Source organism: Silene latifolia, chromosome X (assembly GCF_048544455.1).
Source record: "Silene latifolia isolate original U9 population chromosome X, ASM4854445v1, whole genome shotgun sequence".
In the NCBI taxonomy this organism is placed as follows: Eukaryota; Viridiplantae; Streptophyta; class Magnoliopsida; order Caryophyllales; family Caryophyllaceae; genus Silene; species Silene latifolia.
In genome coordinates, this window is record NC_133537.1 from 339760128 (window position 1) to 339781695 (window position 21568).

The 21568-nt window shown below is 39.2% G+C and overlaps 2 protein-coding genes across 2 annotated transcripts; both read left to right on the forward strand.

Moving 5' to 3' along the window:
• Positions 1-235: 235 nt before the first annotated feature.
• LOC141621030 (protein neprosin-like) lies at positions 236-9840 on the forward strand. Its single transcript, XM_074437752.1, has 7 exons — positions 236-373; positions 6393-6470; positions 7392-7568; positions 8495-8650; positions 9064-9117; positions 9229-9363; positions 9463-9840. The coding sequence occupies exons 1-7, from the start codon at positions 236-238 to the stop codon at positions 9838-9840; spliced, it is 1116 nt and encodes a 371-aa protein (XP_074293853.1).
• A 4101-nt stretch (positions 9841-13941) lies between these two features.
• On the forward strand, positions 13942-14670 carry LOC141621031 (uncharacterized). Its single transcript, XM_074437753.1, has one exon. The coding sequence runs from the start codon at positions 13942-13944 to the stop codon at positions 14668-14670; it is 729 nt and encodes a 242-aa protein (XP_074293854.1).
• The last annotated feature ends 6898 nt before the right edge of the window (positions 14671-21568 follow it).

The window sequence follows — 21568 nt, forward strand, 5'->3', positions numbered from 1 at the left end:
TTTTCTTTTTTTTGCTCGGATGGCCGGATGTGTTGTTAAGTATGGGTTGTAATTTCATTCCGAGTCAATTAAACCGTATCAGTTTTGCTCGGTTTACTCTTAACCTACACATGAATACTTTTCCTCGCTTTATTTCCAGGTTCGGCATAGACCTAGCTTGTATAGCTGTAGTTTGACACTAGAATCTTGTGAAAACAGACACATGGAAATGTTGCAGTAGTCCATTTGTCAGAAGATGATCAAGGATTGGAAGCAGGACAGTTTGCTGCCTTCTATCAAGGAAACACTTGCATCGGCTCAGTCGTTAAAGCTCGGAAAACCCGTTAAAATCACTGTAAAACCGGAGGACTCTCAAGCGTGTTCCCATCAGAAGGTTAAACACTCCAATTTGTCAAACTGAGACTGATCAGAAAGAAGTTGAGAAGAATTTGTCTTCGAGTCTGGCGCTCTATTGGTTGCAAACAACTAAAACATAAGACTTCTGAAATTGTTTTAGGTTCTTGAATCATTTTTTTTTTTCTTTGAAGAAGTTGTATTATGTCAGGTATGTTGATTTCAGGTGTTTTACGTTTTGTTTTACCTATGTATGTACTTGATCCGTTTTTCAGTTAAAAGCGGATACCCCAATTTTAATAACAGTGGGCTGACTATTTATGGGTCATCCATTAGTACTACTTCATGCTTCTTGTGTCATCGCTAAATTCAAATCGGAGAAGAAAATACATGAGGAAGACAATAACTTGTAAATAATATGGAGTAATATCTTTGGGGAAGCGCTCGATACAACAACTGGTTTGATTAATAATAACCACTGATTAATTAATTTTAATTTTAAATCAATAAGCAAAACATCTCATTTATATAATACTCGTATTGAATTTGTGAAATAACTATATTATACAATAAATATTAAAATGATGACTAAAGATAAGATTGAACCAAAAATATGAAAATTAAAGCTAATTATGTATTTTAACTCGAACTTGAAATGCCTCTCTCCAAAATCACCCAAACGTAACCAAATTCGATTTTACCTCAATTAACTCAAACTCAAATAGCCTGAACAAAAATTTATCCAATATAGGAGGTTCACTCGATTGTAGAACTAAATTTAGAATGAGTAATTTAATTTGGTATAAATTAATAGGGAGAAGGGAGCAATAGTGTGAGATTTATAAAAACTAACTAAAACGGCAAGTTACCGGACCACCACCGCACCCACTACTGACTACCCCAACCACACCATGTTCACTTAATTATTGCGTAAAGTTATTAAAACGGACCATTTTACTACATGCATAGGCAAAACGTCTCACACAAGTATTTTTTAGATGTTTTACGTAAGTTAACAAATTTAGGATATTAATTAGCATTTTTTTTATATGACAAATAGCTTTATCATCTTATCTCATAGAGTTAGAAAAGTACGTCTGATCGTTATTTTACGATGTTTTACGTAAGATGACGTTACCAAAAACTCATTTTCAAAGAACAATTAATCTAAAAAAGATGTAAAACAAATTGTTGCTACAAGTCGATGAACTTATTTGAGAATCAAATCTAGGGCTATATATAAAATACTTTAATTCACGTTTTGATTCCATGTCTTTAATTTGATAAAACAAATATATTTATTTTTATAATATTTTCCACCTATCCGTATGCATCATTTCATTTGTTATTCTGAAATTCAATCATACATACACACAACATTCTTAAAAAACAGGATCCATCATCCATGCACATCCAAGCTAAATAAATACACTCATAAATCATTTAAAAAAAAAAAACAGACAGACACACACAAACACACACCATTAGTTAACTGGTATCGACTGTCGATCCGCTTAGACCCTGGCAAGCTCGACCTCCGGCTTCGGCTCCGGCTGAACCCGTCCAGCAGTGTAGAAAAACCGCCAGTAGATGGCTGCAACTATTCCGGCCACCAGAAATACAGCTATCATCGCAATTACAACGGCCCACTTCTCAACCCAAGTTTTTTGCCAGTTTGTAGAAGCTGGCTCAGTCTCGTCGCCGCTGGCGACGCTAGGCGGTGTAGTAGCCGCAGAAAGCACAACAAAGAGTGAAAAAATAATAATACGAAGAAGGAGAGACATGATTAGTTGTTGTATAAGAAGAAGAAGTAATGGAGGTTGGACTGGTTTTAATAATTTGAGAAAATTTGCAAATTAAATGAATGCAAGAATAATGTTTTAATTTGTGCAGATTAATGCACAAGGTAATATATATGCATTGGAGTAGTGCCGTAGTGCGTGATGCCGTACTGCCGTAAATATGCATGTAGACATGCAAATATATTTATAGGCAATAACAAGAATTATTGCATTGCATTTAGGCGCATAGGGTACATGCTATATTTTAATCTATTCTTTTGAGATGGTTATACTATGTTGTGCACGGAAGCGTGTTGAGACAAAAACTTTGGACCGATCAGTAAATTGGATTAATTTAGACTGGCTGGTCAATTTTGGACCGTAAACATTCTGGTCTAGTCTTCGAGACTTCAAATATGTGGTGATCGGTCTAGTCCAACTTGGGGAAAAATAATCGTTTTATTTAACTTCTTAGTTGTATACACTACGAGGGAAGTGAGAAGAAGAGAATGGTGGTGGTATTTCGTCATTCGGTGGTCGAAACAAGGAGAACAACGAGGACGAATGTAGCTTGCATTCGCTGAAACCGGTACCATTTTATTAAATAGTTTGAAACCGGTACCATTTTATTAAATAGTTTGAATTTTAACTCCATTTAAACAAAAACTTAAATTTGAGACAAGGTCTCAAGTTGAGACCTTGTTAACTTGAGACCTTGTTTATATTTATCAAATGGATACAATAACGTAGAGTAATATTCATTTGTCTCAACTTAGGTCTTACATTTTCAAGACTCACTTTAGGGCAAGTGAATCGTATCGTACTTATATAAAAAAGCAAGAACAAATGAACACGGGTGGACAGTGGTTGATCACGTCACATGTACAAGAACAATTTCCACTTTGAAAAAGTTATCAATTGAAGTCATAGTGACATCACCACGCACTATCACCCACTTTTTTTTTTCTGTTTTCATTTGCAACTACATTAAATCTAGTCTAGTTTACATTCCTCGTCGTTCTCCTTGTTTCGAAAAGAAATGTAAATATTCTCAACAATGATATCAAAATTCTTGCAATAACGTAAAATTGGTAAATAGTGAAAAAAAATTCATTAGATAAATAATTAATCATAAAATGCATAAATTGGAAGTATATAAAAGAATTAAAATAGTGTAAATATTAAATATTGCATTTACTTGATTACCCCTTTAATCGGACATTTAATTTTATGTTTCCCCGTTTGATATAGAAAAACGTTAGTGTTTCTCATCGGATACCTAATTTAATCAATGAGGGAAAATGAGCTCATGATTAATGTTTTGTAAATATGGAGTATTAACAAAACATCATCAATAACAAAAATCGTCAAATGCAAGTCTTGAGCCAAGCTAAAATAAATTTTGTGCTCCAATGCTAAGCCATTGACTTGGAAATTGAAGCCACTTCAATTTATGCTTGCATTGGAGTTGCTCTAATGAGTAAGGATAAAAGATAAGTGTGAAAAGAATTTTCAAATATTTACCATAAAAAATGTTACTATTAGGTTTGATTGTACTATTAGTCGGATTTGAGGGAGTATGTGGTCAAGTCAATAGTATGAACTGAGATGGGTTGAATAATTCAGACGGATATAATAGAGTTTTGGGTCAATGAACTTAATCTTATTTCGAGTATGTTTTAACTAGGTTTATACTACGAGTCAAACAGTTCAACATAAATGTGTTGAGTGGATATAACTTTCTCTTATCCGCGAAACGCTTTGCTACGTATAAAAAAATAATTCATACTTTGTTGAATAATTAACAAGTGCGCAAAATTTTTACATAATTTGTTTTTTCCCTATATTGACAATTTGATAATTTACATTCACAAATTCTCATTAAAGCCAGACACTACCATCACAAACCGAAAACAAATAATACCCCTCTCACAACAATAAAACTTGGGAGAGACGGTCTCTCACTAAGTTATTGAGAGACCAATCTTTCGTACCCTTTTATTTGTATTTCCGTACCTCTTTTGTTGTTGATCGTAACATAGTAATTTCGTACCTATTAACATAAAAAATGTACTTATTTTATCATTAATCATGATTTGTACCTATTTTATTACTTTTTGTACCACTTTTTCTTAAAATTGTACAATGGTCTCTCAATAAAGATTATTAAGAGACCGTCTCTCAGGAGACCTACTCCTCTCACAATATGCAAGTGACACTATCCACCTTACATTACTCTTTGGCTCATTAATTATTAAACGTCAACAAGGGTCCAATACTAATCATTTGAAATGTCATCCTCAAATCGTAGGAGTTATATATACATTTCAGTCTACTTGTACTTATTTTATAAGGTCATTGAAGTACGTATTTGTAGTCTAACGTAGCCACAATGGACATAACAAAGCACATTTATTGAAATAAAGATAAAACAGTGTCGTGGTAAGATATCCAAAAATTGAAAATTACTCCCTATTACAATTACGGTTATTTATTTACCTTTTTCGTTTTTTTTTGTGACTCGGTCAATCGTTTATCTATTTAGGAATGTTTTTTAATAGGAAATTTGATTGATTATCCACACTCAATAATTAGAAAAAGAGACAAAAATAATTATAACAATCTGAAAAGGAAATAATTGTCTCTTTTTGTCATTTTCATATTATTGTTGTTTTTTTAAAATATTTTTATTCATATTAGTAGATACAGTGGCGGATCTTGAAAAAATTTCTTACGGGGGCCGAGCTTGATAAAATCGACTACTATTGTAGTCTTTTTGTTATAATTTTTAGCTTTCATAATATAGCTTCTCAAAAAAAAATTGGTAAGTAATTCATATTTGCACGATGGGGTATTATTGAAATAAAATGTAGTCAAATTAAATTCAAAGTATTTAAAAAAAGTCGATGTCTATTATATGGTGTTTTTGTTGTTATTTTAGACATTTTCAATTTAACGTAAATGTAATTCCTTTCTCCGGATCATTCGTTTACCTTTGTTTTGGCACAAAAATTAGGAAGGAGGAGATAACCATTTATTTGGCGACAAGTGTTGATGATTAAATTGTTCATCAAAAGCATTCCCAAAATAGAAAATCAAATAATTGACTGAGACACCCTAATATGAAATAGGAAAACAAATGACCGAGACAAAATAGTATGGTAAACAAGTGACTTAGACACCCTAATATGAAATAGGTTAACAAAAAATCAGGACAAAATAGTAAGGTAAACAATTGAATAACACACCCTAATATGAAATAGATAAAGAAATGACCGTGACATGGGAATATTAGAGAAAAAAAATTACTATTTAGATTTCATATTTAAAAAAAACAGATGTGAATCTTTATGCTTATTCCTTACTAAACCGTTATCTTGTTGATTTAATTAAAAATATGTTAAAGACTTTGGTTATTTTAATTAAGAATCAAGGCTATCCAGCAAAAATTTCCAACTAAGTGATACAGTGGGCCAAACAGCCCAGCAATATCATCAAGAGAGAATTATGATTTACATAAGTGGACCTTTCTTAACAAACACGTGGGCTACCATGCATTGTAGTACTTCCTAATATCGACAGGGGCCAAACTAATTTGTGTAATGTATTTGGCCCAAAGGTTAGGGGGGGCCTGGCCCCTGCGCAGGTCAAGGAAGATCCGCCTCTGAGTAGATAGTATTCCCTCTATTTCCATTTTATCGTTTCTTTTTGTCATTTTCATATTTCAAACTAATGACTAATCATCTTCTTTCTATAGTGAAGTGACTATTATACCCCGATTGAATAACTTGTCTTATATAGAACTGACACTTTGTAGGTATGTTTAGTGGTCAATTTAGCATTTATGGTATTTCATTACCGTAAAGATAAAATGAAAGGATATATTCAATGTACTTTATCATATTCGGTGTATTATATTTTTTGCATATCCATCCATTCATGGTATTGCTTTTAGTGGTCAAGGAGCATTTATGATATTTCCTTGTATAATTGTATAGAAATGTTAAATGTACCACTATAAAAGGTTAGGATAGTGATAAGTTTTGATAGTCAAAAAGAAAAATTAGAGTTTCACCGTTCGAGTAAACAATATGACAAATATAATTACATCCTTTGTTATTTTGTCTTCTTTGATTTTCTACGTAAATTTTGTCGCATCGTCTCTTATTACCCCGATTAAGGTGATTTTGAATTATTTTATTTTTTTATTAGCAAATACTCCTTACGTCTCAATTATTTTTTAACTTTTATCTACGTTGGATTATTTTATATGTACAGTTAGAGAATGGACAGACATTCAAGTGTGTGGATTTTTATAAACAACCCGCTTTTCGCAATTCCTCGCCAGGCCTCCAGGCAAGTTATCCCTATTTATATTGATTGTCATTGTCATGATTGACTTGGTGGATTACCTTATTTTGTAACTATATTGTGTGCATGTAAAAATGTTGCCACATTCGTGTCTTAATTATCTTGTATTTCATTACCTTAATATTTTCAGAAAATGGGACAAAAAATCCGGACTCTATTTAACGTTATCAAAATCTTATAAATGTATAGTCCATAATTGTTTGGAGTACTCCGTATGTACTCCGTAGATATAGATGTAAAGAGGTATAGATGTATTCCTAAGGAGTACTTAATCTTAGGTATGGAGTACTCGTATTACTTTATCTCCGGAATAATACATAAAAAACACAAATTCTTGTGTGTGATAAATTTGGGACGGTCAAATATCACCCACCTAGATAGATAAAGTTAAGTCATTTGTTACTTCGTAAATATTATAGATTTTTGACGGATATATCTTTCACAAACAAGATTTACTGATTTTTCTTGATATCTCTTCATTACTTTTAATTTTTTTTCTTATCAAAATTAATTGTACTTTGAATTACTTATGAAAGGCCCACATGGTATTCTGGTATCTTCAATTCATTTTTTTAACGTTTTCTTGTTACTGCAATTGTCAAATGGGGAAGGTTTTTATAAAACGGAAAAACTTATGTAATGCATTAATCGTTTATTTATTGTAAAATCTGCAAGTAATAAGAAACGCTTACAATATCACATCGTAAAACCATATAACGAAATTTCTTAATGTCCGGATTGGTAAAAGGTTTTTTTAGTGAATGATTTTAAGTAAATAATCCATTGATTTGAGAGTCTTACTTATGTAAGACGATTTTATATAAAAAATGTTGTTTATGAGACCAACGGATATTTTTGTATTATATTGTCGATATTTTTCTGACACGCTACAAATTATATGCATAGGTTGTGTCGAACTTGGCAATACTTCAAGATCAAAAAAGTGTAAGTGGGCTTGGACTTGGAAGTCGTGGATGTCCTATTGGAACGGTTCCAATTTTAGAACTATCTAATCAACATGTTGTATATCCGAAAGGTCTCGAGCCACACGCGGGATCTCGTTATCAAGCTAAACAACACTGCGTAAGTTTCCTTGTGATTTTGTAATAGTACGCAACAATAAAATTTGGGATATTCTCTCGTGTACCCCTCAACTTTTTCATTTTTTATGATATACCCCTCTTTTCATGAAAAAAAACTTTGACCGTCAATAACTCTTGGCTACAAGTTCAGAATACGATAAACTTTTTTTCCAAATTGGTCGTCTTTAAGAGGTCTTCCGTTTGAAAAAAAAATTCACCGACGTCTCAACTCGTAGTCGGGAATTATGGTCGGTCAAAGTTTATTCGTTAAAAAATGTTTGACTAACCATAACTACCGGCTACGAGTTTAAAAAACGGTGAATTTTTTTTTCAAATTGAAGGCCTTGACGAGATAATTGGTTTGAAAAAAAAAATTACCGTTTTCTGAACTCGTAACAGAGAATTATTGTCGGTCAAAGTTTTTTTGCGAAAAACGAGGGTTACACCATAGAAAACGAAAAAGTTCAGGGGTACACGAGAGAATATCCCATAAAATTTAAATGCATGCCTTCGTTAATGTTGGACTGTTTGACACTAGTAAATTAAGGGCGTTTGTTTGAATAGTCTGTAATTGAATGAATTGGAATATGAATCCATAATGGTATGGGGTTCTAAAGTTGAGTATGAGATTCTATAGGGTTGGAATGGAGTTAGAATCCATCGGGTATCTAACTCTATTCCAAAAGACTCAAAACAAACATTGGAATGAAGTAAATCTTATTCCAATCCATTCCAAGAGAGCCAACCAAATACCCCTTAAAAATAGTAATCCTAGTATCCAAAATTCGATACATTCCCTATTTTCTCTTTATAACTCATTTAATACGGAATACTCCCTTCTAATCTGACTGAGTGTTGATTCCGTTTTTTTTTGCACACCAAAATTAAGAAAATGAATTTAGAAGTTTTTGATTTTGTTTCTCACAGAGTGCCAAAGTTCAAACAGTTTTTAATGCGAATAAGAAATTCTTTGGAGTTGCGGGGGCTATTACCATATATAAACCAAACGTTCCAAGTAACCAATGGTCCTCTTCGCGTATCAAACTTCTTAATGGTGGCGATAGCATTGAAGCTGGATGGATGGTATGGTTATTAATTCTCGTCATATGTAGACCATATATATCATTTCCCTTTATTTTATTGGTTTTTGTCACAACATAAAAGTAAATGTTATATTATCGTCGTTTATTTGAACTTTATTTCTTCATATTGAGGAATACGATTGGCGCCATTCGGAGGTACTGAAAATCGGTATCTACTCTCTAATAAACTAGTTTTAGTCAGAGAGTAGATGGATTAAATAGTTATCGTTTCTTTCAAATATTTTTACAATAATTTTAAATCAATGAACTACACATCCTAGTGACTTATTGTGGCATACTCTTTAAGTGGTACTGAATTTCAGTTTTACCTAATAACGTGATTTCATTTTCCATGTTGTAATCTTGCGTACAATAATGCATCCATATCTGATTTTTTTTTTTTTTCAAATGTAGGTTAATCCAAGTAAGTTCAACGATAATAATGCTCATCTTTATGCGAGTTTTAGTGTAAGTATTTTGTCACTTTCGCAAATATTTCTCTCTTTAATACAGATTTTATTGTGTTACCTCAGAAACTCTATTAGTCATTCAATTTCTTTTAACCTTTGGTTTACATAGGGAAATGGAAGAGGGTGCATTAATTTGGATTGCCCTGGTTTCGTACAAGTAGCGACTGATATCCCATTGGGCTTATCTCCGAATTCATATTCTACTTTTGATAGACAAATTCTTTGGGCCTTATCCATTGACAAGGTACGAACTTAGACGCTGACATGTTGCGAAAATATATTAATATGATGCCGTTTTATAATGGTCTAATTGTATAAGATGAAACTTATTGGTTGTATGTAGCATCAAGATGACGGAAACTGGTGGCTATCAATTACGAGCAGCAAGAAGGCAATTGGATATTGGCCTAAAAGCTTATTCTCATCGCTACAAGATGTAGCTAATCAAGTTGAATTCGGAGGAGAGATCCATAATCCAAATGCAGTAGAACCTCCAACTCCAATGGGAAATGGATTTAAGGCCGCATATGATACTACCGTTTCATCATGTTTTTTCCGTGCTACTGTTGTCGATGAGACTAATACTAACGTCAATCCTCCAGATACTGAAAAATTTGCTGATTGTCCGGATTTATATTCAGTGCTCGATGGTGGTCATCAAAAAGACCCGAACTTAGGCCGCCTTATTTTCTATGGAGGCCCTAATGGTCCTCTTTCTTAATGATGCCCGTGTTTAAGAACTTTTTCAATTCTTTATTTCTTAGAATCTTATAAAGTTCTATGAAATATACTCTGTATTTCATATTATAATGCTCCTAAATAAATAAGAATGACAATTTTATGACATTTGCTTTTGATTGAATCTTTTTCTAATGAGAAGTTGATTCCTTTCAAATCTTTTATTTAAATTTAATTACTGATTAAATTGACGTACATGCCCTTTAAATAGTACAATCCTTCTTAAATTAGGCCAATTGCAACGGTCAAAATGGTCGCAATTCACGAAATTGTCGCAATCTTTGAAACGGTCTCAATTCGGTCGCATAATTTTAAATTGCAACTTGTTTTTATTCGGTCAAAATAAACCGAGTTATTGAGCCGTGTTTTTTTATAGTGACGAAGACATTGTCGACTGTTGGTAATGAAATTTTGATAAAGGCGGTTGCCTAATATATTTTTGGCTCTGTTTGATAAATCGCGGATTAATTTCAGCATAAGCAGATTGCAAAAGCAGATTATAAATGTCAAATTTTATAAGAAGATTTGAGTAGCATATTATAATTAGCAGAATTAATTTGAGTGTTTGGTAATTGGCAGATTACGATTAGTAGATTGTAAGTTTTCTTTGTAAAATGGAGAAAAATTTCCTATTTTACAACTATTGTAAAACAACATATTGACCATGTTATTTCAATATGGTGTTTACCAAACACTAAAATTAGCATATTGATTGGTCAAACACGCTAAAACCCTTGAATATGTTAAAAATTGGTCAATATACTGTTTATCAAACAACGCTCTATCTATCTCCTAAGGTTGTTTAAAATTTCAGAAAATTTCTCTAATGAGCCATGGTCTCTTAGTAGTTATTGTGTGAGACCGTATGAGTAAGGAAATAGAGTATTTTATACTCCTTAATAAAAATAGTGACTACTCCTATTTCTTTGTCTATTTATCCCAAAATGGTCACCTTTTTTTTTTTTTTTTTTTTTTTTTTTTTTTTTTTTATCGTTGGCAGTATATAATCGTGGTAAGTCTAATCCGTTTGTTAAAAAAATTCATCTACTCTAATATTTTGTGGGGCGAAGAACTAACATTTGGCGTGAAACAATCTAGACTTTTATCACATTTTGAGACATTCCCTTATGAAATCTTACCAAAAAAAAAACAACACATTCTTCATCCACGCCGAAACTAGTAAGCAAGAATGCCGATCTATAGCATATTTGGTAATTAGATGATTATGTAATAATATTTGTATAATCCTTACCTTGTTTATATACTTAGCATTAGTTTAAGCAATTCTTTTTATAAATTTTAGTTTTACTCAATAATAAGATCACACGTTTAACCTTCCAACACTATTCTCTTCATAATCCCGACTTAGGACACCAAAGTACATAGAATTTGTATTACAGATTGTGTAAGTTATCTAAGTTTACATAAACGATATACTAATAAGTTCTTTAAATTGGTAGAAATGATCAAGTTTAGTAAGAATCATACCAAGTTCAACCCTTTTTATTCTTGATCAAGATCGTTTTAAGTAAGGTATACAATAATTGGGACGTAGAAATTACATGAAAACTAAAAAGGAAATAACGTATCAAATAATTACTAAAATAATGTTTTTTTTGGTGTTGATTAGGATCATCCCGTACCGACAGATTACAAAAACACAAATAATCATAACAATCAGTAAAACTCTAAAAAGAGTCCATTATTTTATCACCAAAGGGTCTATTATTATGGTACTCCCTAACTCCGTAAACTGAAAAGGAAATAACGTATCGAAGTAAACACGCGACTTAGGAATTACCATTATTGCTTTTTATAAAATATTGTTACTTCATAAGTTCATATGATATATTGTAATCTTGTACGAAGTAATTGTTTTCATATTAAGCTTATTATTGTGTGTCCTTTGGATACACGTTAGAAAAATCGTTATATGTCCATATCAAGCTTATTAGTTATTATTATGTTTTGTTAACATTCCCTTCATATTAATTAGCTATATTGTATTGAGAGAGAGAAAATCCTTAGAAATTAGAAATTAGAGAGAGAAAATCCTTAGAAATTCAAGTTTGAATGTCAGTTCCCACCTCTGGTCTCCCGCCGGAGATCAATTCATCCCTAGTCGTGAATAATATCCATGCCTCTCCTTCCTCCGGTGACATGGATTCCTCCATTAGTTCGACCCAAAAAAATTCGAAACGCAAAACTATGCATTTATCGGAATTTCTAGATGGTCCAACAGAGTCTAATGCATCTCCAGCCATGGCACCTTCTTCTGCTAGCCTGACTATGGTGAACACTGCAAAACCCGTCCCCTCTTACAAGGATAAAGTACAAGGGTTTGGTTCAGGCAACTCCTTTCTGGTTGACCCGTCCCTTGATGATTTAGACATTGATTCAGAGGACGAGGACGCAGAGCACCCAACAGAAGAAGAAGAAGATATACTCTGTCCCCGCATCTGCCTCACCAAGGAAGAAAAAGCCTTAATTCGTAAACCATGGCGATGCTCCCTTATCATAAAAATGTTTGATAAGAAAATAGGGTACCTTTCGCTAATGAGAAAACTGCAGGCCAAATGGTCGATTAAGGGAAAACTGTCGCTCACATATCTAACAGGTTCTTATTATGTTGCTCGTTTCACTTCCAGAGAGGATTATGAATTTGTCCTCACACAAGGACCTTGGATGATCGACGACCATTACCTCACAATTAGAAAGTGGATCCCAAACTTCGTCCCCTCCGAGGATAGCATTAAGTTTCTTACTGCCTGGGTTCGCATTCCGAATTTACCGGTGGAATATTTCAATGAGGCTTTTCTGAAAAAAGTAGGATCGAAAGTCGGTAAGGTCATCCGGATAGACAAGAATACAGCGTGCGCAGAGCGTGGGCAATTTACCCGAATGAGCGTGGAGGTCGACATCTCAAGACCATTGCTATCCAAATTTCGCCTTAACGGAAAAGTTTATCCCATTCAATATGAAGGTCTCAAAATGATTTGTTTTCATTGTGGTAAACTAGGCCATAGCTCAGAATCATGTCCGTCCAACAATCCAAATAGCCAATCCAACGTTTCTGTCGATGGAGATTATCAAGGTGGAATGTGTTCATCTGACAACGCCGACACCACCCCACCGAATTCTTTAGAGGCTGGCCTCCGACCAGAGGAGAAAGACAACTTCGGAAACTGGATGATGGTGACTAAACCACAACGGAAAAAATCACCAAGCATGCCGGAGAAGCAACAGAATGCACAAGTTTCGGCCACCACGTCGAAATCAGTCTTCAATTATGGAAAGAATCAAAAAAACTCCGGGTCAAGATTTGGAGTTTTGGAAAGTCAGCCGAATAATATCGAAAATATTCACCTTCCAAATTCACCTGCTATAATTCCTACAATTACGCCATCCTTTAATTCACATGATATTCCGTCAAGCCATAAAATCAGTCAAAAAATATCTACATTCCAAAAACAAGCTAATAAAATTATTACACAATATCGTCCCAGCTATCTACCTAAAAATCCTGCGCTAAATGCTAGAAAATCTTCCTCCTCAAGCACTTTTAATATAAGCAAAAATATTCCTAATAATAATTCCAATATTCTTACTGATATTACCAATTTACCAAATCATTCAATTAAAACCCTTAATAACCCCATTCATTCATCCGTAGCATCCAACACACAATCCATAACAAATACTCTATCAAACAATTCGAACAAAGATGAATCCCCATCCGTTTTACTCTTACCTCGAACACCCATTCCCTCAACCACGGTGTCTATCGCAGCTCCCGAAAATAGAGATGATTCCACCATCTCAATCAGTGTCGATACCACTATGGCCGGAGATGCCCGCACCTTATATGGCGGTGATGGTACCGGAATGTCCGATAATGGATGTCAAAATCGAATTACAGAAGAACAACCCATCGAAGTTAGCAATGTGGGTGTCGATTCCATGGAACATTAACCAAATTCTTCAGCTTGTAAGTCGAGCCTATCTATCATCTCTTAATATTTTACTTGATCATATGTCTTCTCGCATACCGAATTTGTCTCTCAACCTGCCTCAGATCACTTACATGGTCTGGAACGTCCAAGGCACTGGTAGTAAGAAAAAAATTAACGCTATTAAGGAAGTAGTACGTATATATAAACCGACTGTCCTGGCCCTTGTTGAAACACATATGGGAGGTGATCATGCAGTTAAATTAGGGAGGATTCTTGGCTTTGACGGTCAGTCCCGTGTTGATGCTATCGGTTTCAGCGGTGGTATTTGGTTATACTGGAGATCGAATGTCATTTCGATCAAGCCAATTATTGAACACCAGCAATTCATTACTGTCGAAATGTCGAGACAAGGCACCCTACCTTGGTTCTTCACAGCCGTTTACGCAAGTCCGGACCCGTCTAATCGTCGGGATTTATGGAGGGAATTGGAAATTTTTGCAAGAAATAATAACCACCCATGGTTATTAGCGGGAGACTTCAACGAAACCCGATCTTTAAATGAACGTCATGGTGGCGATAGTAATATGGCGAGACGGTGTGATGCTTTCAACGATTGGATAGAAAATTGTGAATTAATTGAATTAGCCTTTACAGGGGCGTCACACACTTGGGCTCGAGGCAATTCCGTGGCGACCCGTCAGAGCGCTAGACTAGATAGAGCCCTGTGTAATGCAGAATGGGGCACGATTTATGAAGACTCATTGGTTAAACATCTGCCCGCCTTCCAATCTGACCACTGCCCTATACTCGTATCCCCGAATGGCTTCGCACCTGTTCATGCCATTAGGAAACCGGTTTAAATTTCAGGCCTGTTGGATGACTCACGAAAACTTCACTGATTTTGTCGAAAGCAACTGGCCGGCTAATGGACTCTTTCCAACCCGCCTCAATATCCTCTCTACAAAACTACAAGATTGGAATGAAGAAGTTTTTGGTAATATTTTCAAGATGAAAAAGAAGTTAATGGCACGTATTAGTGGCTGTCAACGGGAGCTCGCTCTGGGGCGGAAACGCAATTTAATTATACTTGAAGCCAAATTACGTAAAGAATTGGATGATGTGTTAGAAAGGGAAGAAATCCTTTGGTACCAAAAATCCCGAGTGGATTTTATAAAAGATGGGGATCGAAATACATCTTTTTTCCATGTTAGCACCTTAATAAGACGATGGCATAATAAGATTAATTCTCTAAAAGACGACAACGGGTCTTGGGTCGAAGACAGTGAAGCAGTTAAAGACTTGGTTGTGAATTACTTCAAAAATCTATACACTGATGACACTCCGCCTGATGATATGGATTGTATTCCGTACGATCTCTTCCAAGAATTTAACTCAGTGGATTGGGAATGGCTATCAAAACCATTCACTATAGCGGAAATTGAACGAGTTATAAATAACATGGGTCCTTTGAAAGCTCCCGGACCAGATGGATTCCAAGCATTATTTTACCAAAAACACTGGGCTCTCGTGGCGGACTCTTTATGTTCGATGGTCCTCAAGGCACTCGAGGGCAAGGGCTTTCCCGAAGGATTAAATGACACGAACATTGTTCTAATCCCGAAGGTAGACTCTCCGGAAACCGTGTCCCAATTTAGACCTATAAGTCTCTGTAATGTGGCATACAAAATCATCAGTAAGACAATTGATAACCGGGTAAAAAAGGTGCTCCCTTTCCGTATTTCCGAGACCCAAAGTGGGTTTGTCCCAGGGCGGCAGATCACTGACAACATTGTAGTCTTTCAAGAGGCACTCCATTCCATGCGCACAAAAAAAGGACGTAAGGGCTTCATGGCTATTAAAATAGATCTTGAAAAAGCTTATGATCGTCTCAAGTGGGATTTCATTCAAGCCACTTTGAACACATGTGCTTCCCCGGGCTGCTCATCGACGTCATTATGGAATGCGTTCGTACCCCGAGAATGCAAGTCCTATGGAACGGTGAACCAACTACTCAATTTAGACCATCTCGAGGAGTCCGTCAAGGTGATCCACTTTCATCTTATTTATTCGGTATGTGCCTTGAAAAATTACAACAATTAATTGATCAAGAAGTCCGTAACAACAACTGGAAACCTTTCTCGGTTTGCCGCAATGGTCCGGGTATTACAAACCTGTTCTTTGCAGACGATATGGTCCTATTTGGTGAAGCATCTGTTGCTCAAGCCCTATTTATCAAACATATTCTTGATGCTTTTTGTTTAGCTTCTGGCGAAAAAATAAGTCACTCCAAATCTCGTGTCTTCTTTTCGCAAAATACAGACATCGCAATCCGAGTGGATATATGTCAAGCTCTGCATATGGAAGAAACAAATGACCTTGGGACCTACCTTGGTATGCCCACCATTAATGGTAGAGTAACTAGACACACTTTCGCCCATCTTGAGGAAAAAATCAATAAGCGTCTTACTGGTTGGGCGACAAAACGGCTGTCTCTTGCGGGAAGGGCCACTTTAGTTCAATCCACTTTGAGTACGATCGCTAATTATAGTATGCAGTCCGCAAAGATCCCGAGAAGTGTATGTGACTCTATTGATAAAAAATCTAGGAGATTTTTATGGGGCGGTAACGAAGATAAAAAAACGATTCACTTAATTGCGTGGGAGACTATCCAACGCCCAAAATCTCACGGAGGCCTAGGCATCACTTCGGCCCGTCAAGCTAACGCCGCATTTCTAACCAAACTTGGTTGGAGAGTCCTTTCTGAACCCGACAACTTGTGGTCACGGGTCATTCGCTCAAAGTATTGCCATGGTCGTTGTGATCTGGATATTTTCCAGCCTAAGCGAAACATGTCCAATGTATGGGCCGGTATTACCTCACAATCGAAAAACATTGTGATGGGTTCAGCCACGGCGGTGGGTAACGGAAGACGAACCCTTTTCTGGGACCATCCCTGGGTCGATGGGACTTGTCTATCGGATGTGGCTATTTCTACAATTCCTGACGATATACTCGGAGCAACGGTAGCCGAGATGTGGAGTGAACAATCAGGTTGGAAGTGGGATATTTTTTCCAGATATTATACCTGATGGGGCATATTCTGCACCGCTGACCAAGTCAACATATTGAGCAAGGTCAAAGATATCCACAGCAAAGTCAACGACTCAGACAGTCTAGCCGATGCAACCCATCGGCTGTCACCTGGGTCTCGGCCTGGCAACTAGCCAGCCGGGGCACATATCCGCGTACTCATATCCAAGACCCCTCGGCCGGCCTGCCATGGGCCCATCGGCCGAGGGTATAACGGTATTTCCACCTGCTAGCCACTTGGCCACTTGGCCACTACGTGACAAAAGGTGAAAGTCTATAAATACTCCACAACCTTCATTGAGGAAAGGATCCAAAATTTAACCTAAGAATCACTATTCATCTGGTAATATCTTCCTTATCTCTCCACAATATACATTTAGCCAAGTAACAACAACTTACCTCTCTAAGTTTACTGACTTGAGCGTCGGAGTGAGTACGCTCGGCCAAAGCCGAGCCCTCAGTTTGTTCATCTTTTCAGGAGACCGCAAGGAGGATTCAAGCAAGGACATCATTCTACAAGCCACGGGTGGTAACAATACCTGCTCTGGAATTACACCCGGAACAATTGGCGCCGTCTGTGGGAAAACGATACTAGAAGCTAGTCACATTCATTCCCAAACAAAAAAAAAAGTAAACACAAAAAACCCACCCCAAAAGCTAAGAAGATGTCGAAACAACAAGAGGTGTTCGTAACTGACGAAACCGAACTACACCAAGATGATACCTTCCACCATTCTGGAGTTGTGCAGCCCTCCACCGGCGGAATAATCCAACCGGAATTCGGGATGCCAATAATACCAGACACACCGCTGCCTGCCGACCAGGTCACCATCATGGGACATGTGGTGGATGTAGCAAAACTGAAGATGCTCCTGGACCTAATTGGGAGTACGCCGGCTCACACTATCACGCCGACAAGAGCGGCGGAAACCGTCCAGGAGACCAGGGCCCAAAATGTGACTCCAAGAAACTTGAACGAAGCACTAGGAGAAGCTGACCCTGCCAAGACGCCGGAGGAGCCCAAAGTGCTAGTGGTGGACCTGAGCCCTCCCCGTACTCACGGGAGGACAGCGTCGCCGCAGCACCAACGAGGCCTGCCTCAGAGGAGCCAGAGAAGTCCGACTCAGCAGAGTCGGAGAAGAAACCCGAGTCGGAGAAGGAGTCCTTCCCGCTACGAGGAGAGGAGCCGGACTAGGAATGCGAGGAGTCGATCGCCGCGTGTCATTCGACATGTGGTCAGACAGCCCCTCAGTGCCTATGTCCTTGAAACCGCCGTGCCAACTAAGCTGAAGTTGCCGGCGTTCACATACAAAGGGGATAGCGACCCCACCGACCATGCCGAGGCCTTTGAGTCGTACATGTCGGTGTGGGAGCAACCCGATGAAGTTTGGTGCCGAGTCTTCCCAACGACCTTGCATGGGATGGCTCAAAACTGGTACAAGGGGCTACCCGACGGCTCGGTATACTGTTACGCCGACCTAAGGGACGCCTTTCTAGCCCAGTACTCTTGCAACAAGAGAAGGGCCGTGGAGACATCGGATCTCCTGACTATCAGACAGGAGGGGGCGAGTCTCTACGAAGCTATGTGAAGAGGTTCGACGCCAAGGTTCAACAGATTCGGGAGATTAATCCCGAATTGGCAGCTTTCGCACTGATGAAAGGCCTCCCAAGGGGAGACTTAAAGAACGAGCTCATCAAGTACGGAGGCCTGGGTATGGATGCCGCCAGGAAGATGGCCGACCGAGCCATCAAGGTAGAGGACTATCACAAGACCTGGGTAGGCCCCAGTGAGGCCGAGCCCTCAGAAAATAAGAGCCGCCGGGAAGACAACCCGGATGAAGGACACCGTGACAATAATCGGTCACGGTCCGGTGAGAGACGCCGCGACAATAATAGGTCACGGTCTGACAGGTCCGCCAAGAAACAGAACTCGGCTGGTGCCGGGGGGAGTTCAGGAACGTACTACCAGCATCGGTACAAAGATCGCACCCCCCTGGTTGTATCGGCCGCCGAGGTCTTCGCCCTGAGCAAAAACGAGGGCCAGAAATGGGAAAGGCCCCCCAAGCCAAAGAGGGACGGTGACACGAGCCAGTACTGTGAGTACCACGGCCACACCGGTCACCTTATCGACAACCGCCGCATCGAAGAATGCCATTGAAGAGCCGATCGGGAAGGGGAGCCTCGGCAAGTATGTTGCCAAAGGCCAAAAAACTGATGCCAGCGGTTCAGATAAAAAATCCGTCTTTGAACGGATAGGAGTGATCCATGTTGTCATCGGGGGCAACGAGAACGGTGGGTCCGCTCATGGGCACAAACGGCACCTGAACGAGCTGTATCAGGCCATCAACTTTGTGCCCAACACAGCGATCCTTGCTTCCAACATCCCCGATATGACTATTGGAAGGAAGGACTACGAGGGAGTCATCGCCCCTCACAGCGACCCACTTGTAGTCAACTTGGACATATCCAACCACCTGGTGAAGAGGTGTCTGATTGACACAGGCGCCTACACGAACATCATGTTCAGGGAGAAGCTGAGTTCGTAGTCATCGACGGCTCGTCCGCCTACAACGTCCTCATAGGCCGAGTTACTCTAAGTGAGGCCGACGCAGTGATGTCCATCCGGGCCCTGACACTAATGTATGTCTCGGACCGAGGGGAAGCGCACAAGCTCGTCTCCAAGGACGAGAAGGACGAGGTGGTCAACGTCCAGATATCTGCCAGAGGATGCAACATGCAATCCCTCAAAGTGGCAAAGAAGTCAGAGAGGGGGAAAAGCCCATCCTTACAACAGGAAGGCGACCTCATGGATGCAACTGACGGCTGACGGGGAAGGTGTGCCTTTAGTGAGCCATTAGGACACTGGTAATCTCGTGAAAACTTTGAATAGCGGCGGAGGTGTCCAAAACAGCTGTGGGCACCTCGACGCATGTTTATATCTAATGAAAAATCGTCCAAGTCTTCCATCAAAATGTTCATTTCCCCCATAATCTCTATCAAGAAGCAGACGCCGGCTCACACTGTCACGCCGACAAGAGCGGTAGTCTTTATCAAGAAGCAGACGCCGGCTCACACTGTCACGCCGACAAGAGCGGTGGTCTCTATCAAGAAGCAGACGCCGGCTCACACCGTCACGCCGACAAGAGCGGTAGTCTCTATCAAGAAGCGTACGCCGCTCACACGTCACGCCGACAAGAGCGGTGGTCTCTATCAAGAAGCGTACGCCGCTCACACTGTCACACCGACAAGAGCGGTGGTCTCTATCAAGAAGCAGACGCCGGCTCACACTGTCACGCCGACAAGAGCGGTGGTCTCTATCAAGAAGCAGACGCCGGCTCACACTGTCACGCCGACAAGAGCGGTAGTCTCTATCAAGAAGCAGACGCCGGCTCACACTGTCACGCCGACAAGAGCGGTGGTCTCTATCAAGAAGCAGACGCCGGCTCACACTGTCACACCGACAAGAGCGGCAATCACCATCAAGAAATAAGCGCCGTCGCAGTCACCCCAAGTAGTAGACGCTACGGCAGTCACCCCAAGAGGTAGACGCCGCACCAGTCACTCCAAGTGGTAGACGCCACGTTAGTCGCTATCAAGAGGTAGACGCCGGCTCACACTGTCACACCGACAAGAGCGGCAATCACCATCAAGAAATAAGCGCCGTCGCAGTCACCCCAAGTAGTAGACGCTACGGCAGTCACCCCAAGAGGTAGACGCCGCAGCAGTCACTCCAAGTGGTAGACGCCACGTTAGTCGCTATCAAGAGGCAGACGCCGGCTCACACTGTCACACCGACAAGAGCGGCAATCCCCATCAAGAAATAAGCGCCGTCGCAGTCACCCCAAGTAGTAGACGCTACGGCAGTCACCCCAAGAGGTAGACGCCGCAGCAGTCACTCCAAGTGGTAGACGCCACGTTAGTCGCTATCAAGAGGTAGACGCCGGCTCACACTGTCACACCGACAAGAGCGGCAATCACCATCAAGAAATAAGCGTCGTCGCAGTCACCCCAAGTAGTAGATGCTACGGCAGTCACCCCAAGAGGTAAACGCCGCAGCAGTCACTCCAAGTGGTAGACGCCACGTTAGTCGCTATCAAGAGGCAGACGCCGGCTCACACTGTCACACCGACAAGAGTGGCAATCACCCTCAGGAAGCAGACACCGCGACAGTCACGGCCAGCGCAGTTGATACTCGCAAAAGCAATCAAAATGCCTTAAAAGCGTTTAAACACAGTTGAGATGCGCACTCTAGACTGCCTCGGCCAGGCCGAGGCGGAAGCAAAAGAAGCACTCCATTAATGGCATAAAAGACAACTCAGACAAAGACGAAAAAAGACCTCGGCCGAGCCAGAGGCAAAGTGAAAACGCTGAGTACAGAGGAGACGCTCAACTATTAGCGCAAGAAAACTCAAAGTGAGGTAAAGACCTCGGCCAAGCCGAAGGCAAAAGAAACGAACTCTTATTAAAGATGATAACAAGTTACAAGAGAGGAGAATACAGACGACGACCGTCCCCATAGGGATAAGCCAAAACACAACCTACCAAAGTTGTACAAAATACAAGGAAAGAAAAGCAAAAAGTTACAAATATGTCATTTAAAGCGCCAAAAGATGGCAGGGAGGAAGGACTTAATAATTGGCTCCCGAACAGCTGAAGCTATCCGAGACG